The sequence below is a fragment of the Cibotium barometz genome, chromosome 46, assembly GCF_041138505.1.
Source record: "Cibotium barometz isolate CiBa-2024 chromosome 46, ASM4113850v1, whole genome shotgun sequence".
Taxonomy (NCBI): domain Eukaryota; kingdom Viridiplantae; phylum Streptophyta; class Polypodiopsida; order Cyatheales; family Cibotiaceae; genus Cibotium; species Cibotium barometz.
In genome coordinates, this window is record NC_141091.1 from 36,288,364 (window position 1) to 36,297,262 (window position 8,899).

The window sequence follows — 8,899 nt, forward strand, 5'->3', positions numbered from 1 at the left end:
AATGGATGGATAAGATGTAAGGTGGATGAATGTGATGTGATGTGGATCGGGGTAGATGTGAATGGATGAGATGTGACGTGATGTGATGTGGATATGGGTAGATGTGAATGGCTGAGATGTGATGTGAATGGATGTGATGTGGATATGGATAGATGTGGATATGGGTAGATGTGAATGAGATGTGATGAGGATAAATGTGGATAGATGTGATGAGGATAAATGTGGATAGATGTGATAAGATGTAATATGATGTGATTGGATGAGAATGGATGAAGACGATGGGAATACATATGACTGGATGCGGAGTAAGAAATGTGAATTGATTATGTAGAAGAATGTGGAATAACGAGAAATGATGTGGAACAATGTGGAAAGATGAGAGTTCGTTAGAAACTGTATTTATGAAACCTGTTTTTAAATGACTGTTTTATGTCAAGAATGCTGGGGAAGCATTTTGACCATCTTGTGAATGAGATCATGGGGACCTAAAGTGATAAAGTTACAATAGCTGACAGAGAGTCAATGGAGGACGTCTCGCTCGGCCGAGGTCTTGACTTGCCTCGGTTCGATTTAAATGTTGAGCTTTCGGTACGGTGGATGAGGGACCAAGGAAGCGGCCTATGAGTGAAGCGCTAGGTGACCTGTGAGGGAGCCTAGAGGGTGCTGACCATACGGTGCTCGCGCTCTGCGTCACCAGCGAAGATACCCACGCGTGTGTCGGGGAAGAAAAGGGAACAAGGAGTTAGAGTTGTTTTCTGAACTCGGGTATGGATCTGGTTGATTGGCCTTGCGGATCTGCAAATGTAGACAAGGGTATGCCCTCCTCCTCAGTCACAGATAAAACAAGTGCCCTCTTGGTTAGTTGCTTATTTAGACGCTTGGCCAAGCCTAGCACCATTATCAAATGCTTCACAAACGAGTACTTGAGGATAATATTAAGTAAAGGAGGCCTGGCCTGCACCAACAAAGCACAACAAAAAAATATATGAATCGGAAAGAATTTTGTTAAACTAAGGTATTTTTTATACATCTACATAGAATTGTACACTCCCTCAGGCTTGATTTGTGATGAGAATCCTTGCCCTTCAAACTTGACAAGTTTGGTGAAATATAACAAGTTTTTTTGTGTTATAGTGCAATTTTTTACGAGCATTTTACAACTTTGCAAACAAGTATTTAATGCCCAAAATGCTCAAAAATAGGGCCTAATTCTTGGATTAAGCACTTACCCCTAGAAGGCCAATCCAAAAGCGACCCTTGCCATCATTTTTTATGTTGTCCGGAATTGCAGGCAGGTTGTCAATGAAGATCTCTGCATGTCCTGCTTTCTCACCTTTGAGCCAATAGCGTTGGCACCTATACCTTTAAAATTTAAAGAGGGAGAAATCAATCACCAAAATTATACCGAAAACCAAGGCGCCTAGATCTTGTACACATCACACAAAATGTGGGTAGGGCTTGCGGCTTGTCCACTGTATACAAAGTGGTCTACAAAGTGGCTAATATTTAGAAGGGTGGTACCCCTTGAGGTACTTGGGTGTGTGGTGAGTAGTATGGTGTGTGTAGCCGAGTGAAATTAGGAATGGAATAAGATCTCATGAAAAAAAAGGAAGGGGAGGCTGGACATACAAGGTGGCTAAAATTTGGAAGGGTGGTACCCCTTGTAGTATTCAACTGTGTCCGACTAGGAATGAAATAAGACATAATGAGAGAAAAAAAATGGTTGGGGAGGCAGGACATACAAGGTGGATTCGCACACGACGAGGAAATCTTCGTTGCGAGAGAGGGCGACTCCATTAGCAAAGTAGAGATGGTTCATGAGAACAGTTGTTGTCCGGGCGGCCGGATCGTACTTCAAGAGACGCCCATTGGGACGGGCCTCTAGGATGTCCAACTGGTGAAATGATAAAGAGTACTTATGAGATGCGTCGGTGAAAAAAATCGAGCCATCTTCTGAGGCCACCGCGGCAGCATCAGTCAGCCTGCTCCACAAAAGTACAATTGAATCGATGCAGAAATCCGCATAGCCATATCATTATTAATCATTTCCAATCCAGAAGGTCTCCATAAGGTTCGAAGATTAGGTTATTCATTATAATCATTTCAAGGATTAGATTTAGATTAAGGTCAGACTCACTTGAACTTCACGCCTTCAGCCTCGTCTGAGAGCACCTCCACCTTCTCTCGAGTCACATTTAGCAATCCCTGCATTACATCCAACTCTCTGTCAGCTATTCCTCCATTAATATACTTGAAAAATGGCCCATGCCCAGCCTTACCATGGCCGGCTCGCACACGATAAGCTCTCCATGGCGGCCCATGGCGAGGCCCACCGGCCGGCTGCCTTCAATGTGAACCCAGTTCTCCACCTTGCCGCTCTTGGGTTCCACTCGCTTGATCCACCCATCCTCGCATCCGACGTAGAGGAGGCCTTCTCCGTCGACGGCAACATCTTCCGGCTTGGGAAGTTGGCCATCACCTATTCTGCGAACATGGTGCAGCAGAGAGTTGGGGGAGAAAGGGCCGACCTGTTTGGGCGGCGGAGGAAGAATGACAGGCAGAGGATCCAACGGAGACAGGCGGAGCACCGCCCTGTATGCGGCAGCTATGGCTATGGAAAGCGCGAGGGCCAGTGTGAAAGCCAAGCCGGCCATTCCTCGTTTGGAAGAAGAATCTACCGACCACCTTCACTCTTGAACACGGTCATGCAGTATCCAAGTTGCACTAGGAGTCTCTCTCTCTCTCTTGGGCGTGCTCTTTCAACGGAAGGGTGCTATTTTTTCTTTATTGAAAAGGGTCTATGATTGAGAAAGCAAAAAGAAAAAAGAAAAAAAAAAGAAAAGAAAGAGGATCGTCCACTACACCATGCTTGAAGAAGCATCTTTCTATATATTACAGGGCAAACTTTGGAGTGCCACATGGCAACTTTAAACGCCACGAGTAAATACCTGAGCCTCCCTACCTTCTTCCCACACACCTCCCCAACTTTGCACACAAGGAAGCGGCCTAGCCTCCCCACCTTCTTCCTGCACACCTCCCCACCTTCGCACACAGGGATTCGCACACAGGGAAGGGGCTCTTTCTGGATGGATGTCACCAACTCCACCCACGTTGGTGACGTAGAAGCTTACTGTTGCTCGTAAAGTGGTCCTCCCACTTTCATTGTCACGTCGAGGTGGATCCTTGCATTGTAGGTGTTGTATGTGTTTAGTGAAGCCAAAGCTTGTGTAGTCGCCACTAGTATCTCGAATCTGCTCACTTACAATGCCTAGACCAACAAGAAGAGAATGGAAAAGAAGAGGAGAAAAGATAATGAAGGGGACATGTGATCTATGGGAGGGTATTTACTTCCCAAGCCCTAAGCAATGGTATGTCCATACACAATCGCATGGGTTACAAGAGAGACAAAGAGTAGAGAGAAAACTCAACTCTAATGCACAAATAAGGAGACTATTTTACAACATGAGGAAATCAACTTATATACAGATGAAATCCATGAAAAAGAGTGATATGAGCTATGAGAAGGTTGCACAACTATGTCCACTTGGTGTTAATGATCTTTCGTTTGTGATAGTAATCTAGAAGAGTGATTCATCTGGATGGAGCCATCACCTAATTGCATGACTGAAAGATTTCCTGTGCTTTTACAAGGGTAGTCGGTTTCTTAAATCATGAATACGATTGACATGAGAGTATATTCTCTTAAGCCCTTCTTTGCTCCTTAAATCTTCTGTAATGGGTTCCTTAACCATTGATACCTTTGGTGTGAGAGTATAGTAAACAAGCACCTAATTGCATGAAGGGGTGGGAGACTCATATTGTATACTTACAAGAGAAGATTAAACAAAGCGTTGTTTAATGGCAAAAGAGAGATTGGGTGTGGACATTTTTAGTAAGGTTAAGGAAAAGTTTCGCACATGGCTAACTTGAAGTCATGGTGTATATTCTATTAAATCTTGGAAGAAAAAGTTTCTCAAAAACCAAATTCTTCAACAAGCACAAAATCTTTGGGCTATCCATCTAGACTTGTGAGTGCATGGCACTATCAAAACTCTACTTGGCTTTCTATGTGTCCACTTGGTGTGTTAATGATCTTTTGTTTGTGATAGTAATCTGGAAGAGTGATTTATTTGGATGGGGCCATCACCTAATTGCATGGGTGAAAGTTCTCATGTGCTTTTACAAGGGTAGTCAATTATGAATACGCTTGACACTTAAGCCCTTTTGCTCCTTAAATCTTCTATAATGGGTTCCTTAACTATTGATACCTTTGGCGTGAGAGTACAATAAACAAGCACCTAATTGCATGAAGGGATGGGAGACTCATATTGTATACATATAAGAGAAGATTAAACAAAGAGTTGTTTAATGGGCAAAAGAGAGATTGGGTAAAGACATTATGTGTGCATATACTAGGAGGCTAACCCATATTAGGCTTGTGAGCATGGGAACAAGCTCTAGTGGAGCATGGGTTAGGACTAACCTTAAGGGTTAAGGTTAGGGTCAGGCATCCAAGGGTCACACATGGGAAATGGCATCCAAGGTTTCGGGAAAGCGGAAAGCCAAAAGGTTTCCCGGAAGATGAAAAGCCAAAAAGTTTTAAGAGAAAAAAAATTCATAAATTTTTAGATTTTTTTCCTCAAATCCCATATTTTTTCATAATTTTCAGGCTTTTTTTTTCAAGCTTTTTTGAAAAAATTCCAAAAGCTCTTTTTTTAATAATAAAAAACTCATTAAAAAAAAACCAATTTTAATAAGCTTTGGTTAAAGGCTTATGTAATTTTTTTTTTGGGGGAGGGGGGGCGATTTTCGCTCTGCGGGCTGCAACGCACCCCCCCCCTTGCGTGCGCGCTAAAGACCAAGAGAGGGAGAGGAGGTCTCCCTCTCCACTCTCCTCTCTCCTTCTTCTTCAAATCAACTCCTCTCTCACCACCCCAACTCTTCTCTCTCTCTATTAATCATTAATCAGAGAGATTAACTTTTAATTAATCTCCTTAATTATAATTAATCTTAATTATGATTAATAATTAATAAAAAATGGAATTTTTTAAGAGAGGTGGTTTATACATGCGAGAGAAAATAGAAGAAAATTCAGAATTGAGAGACGAAGAGGGTTCCACGCACACGGGAGAGCATTTCATGCATCAACATGCTGCCCCCTACTACTGCATTTCAGTAGAAAATCAGTAGAAATTTGATCGCATACCCGCGGAAAAACCCGCAAAAATGTATAAAAAATACATTTTTAACCAAAAAATGCTCTAAAATTTTCTTAAAAAATAGAAAAAAAATTCTTAAAATTCTAAAAATTTAGAGAAATCATTCTACAAAAAAATATCCACAATAAAATATGTAGTATTTTCATAAAAAATTCTATTATGCTTATTTTAAACCATAAAAAATAGAAAAAAATAGCATAAGCCAAAAATTGCAATTAAAAAAAATCAACAACAATTAACTAGAGATTGCTCTGATACCATTGTTAAAACCCTAAGATCTCTCTAGATAATTGTTATGCATAAACATGCCTAAATCAGGCATAAACTCATCCACCCGACCACCCCCGATGAGCAGCCCAAGGGATGCACACATGAAATATAATGAAATACATCATACCTCTACCTTGATGTCCCATACCATCAAGAGGTATAAATCCAATCCAATAGCATGTAGCTATAGTGTGAAATGGTAGGTGAGTAGATATGATCCTCTACACAAGAGAGCATAACATAACCTTGGCCTCACAAGCCCCAAGCCTCCAGCCTGCCTTGAGTGTGCCACCCCATGCCCCTATTATATAGGAGGGCCCTCAAGTGACTCTTGACTCTCCATTTCTCATGTGTGACCTTGGATGATGCCTGACCCTAACCTTAACCCTTAAGGTTAGTCCTAACCCATGCTCCACTAGAGCTTGTTCCCTCCTAGTATATGGACACATAATGTGCATATAACATAAAAGGTCAAGCTTGGATACTTAATGTTCAATGTAGCCTTCGCTTGCATCTCAAGAGTTCACCTTGGTGCCCGATGCAGGAGGTCGATTGGCATGTTGACACCTTTGGGCACATGAGAGGAAAGCAAAGCGATGGGAAAAAAAACCTGTGATCTTGAAGCAGAGAGAGCTTAACCAATCTACAAGAGGAATGATTGCAAGTCACAGAAGGTGCCCCCATTGATGGCATATATGTAGCTCTCTGCATTGAAGTTCTTGCTTTGTTTGCTAATTCCCTTCCAAGAAAAATGCATTCTTAGCAGATCGTAGCCTTTCATCACTTCAATTCTTTTACAACAATCAGCGATGGTGTTATCTAACACACAAATTCAGGTTGTTGTTGGCCAAATTGTATGCCCACCACACACACACTCGTCTGTTTAATGTGCCACACACACCCCTATTTTTCACACATTGTAGTTCATGATTGAAATTTAAGCTCACACAGAGATACTCGTTGGCAGAGAAAAGAATAAAATGAGAGAGAAAAATAACCATTAAATTTTTTTAAGATAAGCCTTTATCTCTTTCAAAGCCTAGTCACACACAGCAAGAAACAAGAGAGAGGAATGATTCTTTTGATGTGAATAGGATTGCAAGGTCATTAATAAATAAGGGACTTTGCACTTATTGAATGGCAGTGCTCTACTAGGATAACTAGGAACTCCTTGATAAAGTATAATATTTAATGGACTGATGTGGTTGTTAACAAATTTTAAAGCTAGCAAGAGACACACTAATAGTGAGATTTGCTAAATCGGAAGGGGATTTTGCACTGAGTGAATTGGCATGGATCTACTAGAATAACTAGGAACTCCTTGATGTACTATAATTTTTGGTGGAGTCATGTGTGTTTGACCCCGCTTTGGCCTTTAAAATTTTTGAAAGCTAGCAAGGGACTCAATAATAGTGGGATTTGTTAAATTACTCATTGGTGTAATAGCTAGGTGGAGGGGTCTTAATCGACTTGTCATCATGTTTAAGAGTTGACATAGAAATACTATAGGTTGTATGTATGATGTACCACTTAACACCATGTGTAGTTAGGATTCTTGGATTACAGACTAAAATTGGGTAGATGCAGCTTGTCTTTACCACTAGTTGGTTGCTCATATATACAAGTAGTTAATGGCCCAAGAAGTGGACGTTACATAAATTTTAATAGAATTTGGAGGGTGTTTATTTGTTCTCACAAGGTTATTAGTGTTACCATATTATAGTAGTGATGTGTGTGAACACACTCAGGACCGCCGGGGCACTTTTTCCCTCACTAGGAGGTTTTTTCCCCCGTGCATTGTATATACGCCCATTATCTTCTAGGGCTTGTTATCTTTCATTTTTGGCACTCATAATACACTACTGTGTTGTGCTCAAGCTTCCTCATCTTCTTGAAGTTGTGTGTGCATTCCTGCAACCCTAATTCCAACAATTGGTATCAGAGCAGGCTTCCTCCTCCCGGGCAGCATCACCGGCACCTGCCGCTTCATCTCCTCCGATTGCGACGAGGTTTCACGAGCGTCTGCAGGTTAGTATATGCCGTGGGAGAGGCCGTAGGGCTTGTTCGTTTCAGAATTTTGATCTGAAGTCATTTCGCCCTCCGTTTTTGCATTCCAAGTACTGCGCAGGCAAAATCGTCCTACTGTGCAGATTTTCTGTCAAGATTAAAATCTGCAGGACAGGTGCCCATTCGTCTGTTTTGGGCTGTGCTACATAGCACAGGTCGATTTTATACAGGTTTACCTCTTACAGACAGCATTTACATCTAGTAGTACAGTCATTGGCCATGGCTGACAACAATGATGTATTCCGCATGTTGGCTGCTGAGGATAAGTTGGATGGCACCAACTATCCATTGTGGGCATATATGATGCGACATGTATTGGTAGCAAAGGGGTTATGGAACATTGTGCAGGGTATTGATGCACGTCCTATTGTGGCTGGGAATGCTGCAAACACATCAGAAACAGGTACTGTTGATGATGGTGCAGGCACAAGTGCTGTAGCAGCTGTTCGAGAACCACCACTTTCAGCAGAGCAGATTCGTTGGGATGGTAGAGATGCGCAGGCTCATGCCTTGATTGCGCTGTCTGTCAAACGTACCATTATCCCACATATTCGCTCCTGCAGGACTTCTAAGGATGCAATACATAAAAACATAAAAAGCACATGGGCAGAAGAAGACAGGATCAGGTCTTACTCAACAACATTTGACAACATTCCTGCCACACAAAGGGACATCATCACAAGCCAATTACTTCAAATGATGAATGTCGCTTTAATGAATCAAATGAGGAACTGAGAATCACCATCTCGTTCTAATGATTAAGTCTACATTCCTCCGGATCCTTCTCTCTCTTCTCACCCATTATTAACATCTCTCAGTGTCCCCACTAACAAAAATCACATGTAACCTTATTGATGATTACCAAAAACAAATTGAGCCAAAAAAAAGGGGGACACACAAATATAAAAATGCAATCATTCGCAAAAAACCCCACCCCATTAGGAATTCCCAATACACCACTAACTTATTCATTCATTAACTAGCTTTTCTTATTCCTTCCGGAGGAACAAAGACCATTGAATGTCACTCAACATCAACGCCATCGACAAATCTTGTTCATTCTCCCCACACAAAGGTCTTCAACGTGATCACGAGGACTCGATCGCCATCAAGAAGGGGAGGATGTTAATCCAATTCTAGGATTAACAAGAGCTACCGCCATTATCTTATATCAAGGAGTCACGGTAGATACACCAAAGAGTCATACATTCAAGATATGAAGCAATAGTGTCCAAAGCTACAACTTGGACGGGTGCCCGTAATGGTGTGACGGAGTATTCATGGCAATTCCCACTTAAAGAGTGTGTGGTAGTAAGTTAGGATGAAGCCCTAAGTGATGTACT

The 8,899-nt window shown here is 41.7% G+C and overlaps 1 protein-coding gene across 1 annotated transcript; it reads right to left on the reverse strand.

The window, feature by feature from the left end:
* Window positions 1-727: 727 nt before the first annotated feature.
* LOC147612180 (protein STRICTOSIDINE SYNTHASE-LIKE 7-like) lies at window positions 728-2,745 on the reverse strand. Its single transcript, XM_086784058.1, has 5 exons — window positions 2,280-2,745; window positions 2,138-2,205; window positions 1,743-1,982; window positions 1,230-1,362; window positions 728-955 (listed from the first exon to the last, which is right to left on the reverse strand). The coding sequence occupies exons 1-5, from the start codon at window positions 2,652-2,654 to the stop codon at window positions 743-745; spliced, it is 1,029 nt and encodes a 342-aa protein (XP_086640184.1). The 5' UTR covers window positions 2,655-2,745; the 3' UTR covers window positions 728-742.
* Between the last annotated feature and the right edge of the window lie 6,154 nt (window positions 2,746-8,899).

Excerpts from the sequence above, each read along its gene's own strand:
- LOC147612180 (XM_086784058.1), bottom strand. The coding sequence starts at position 2,654 with ATGGCCGGCTTGGCTTTCACACTGGCCCTCGCGCTTTCCATAGCCATA. Across the intron at positions 2,206-2,279 it reads TCGTGTGCGAGCCGGCCATG|GGATTGCTAAATGTGACTCG; the intron begins GTAAGGCTGGGC and ends GATGTAATGCAG. Across the intron at positions 1,363-1,742 it reads GTCGTGTGCGAATCCACCTT|GTATAGGTGCCAACGCTATT; the intron begins GTATGTCCTGCC and ends TAAATTTTAAAG.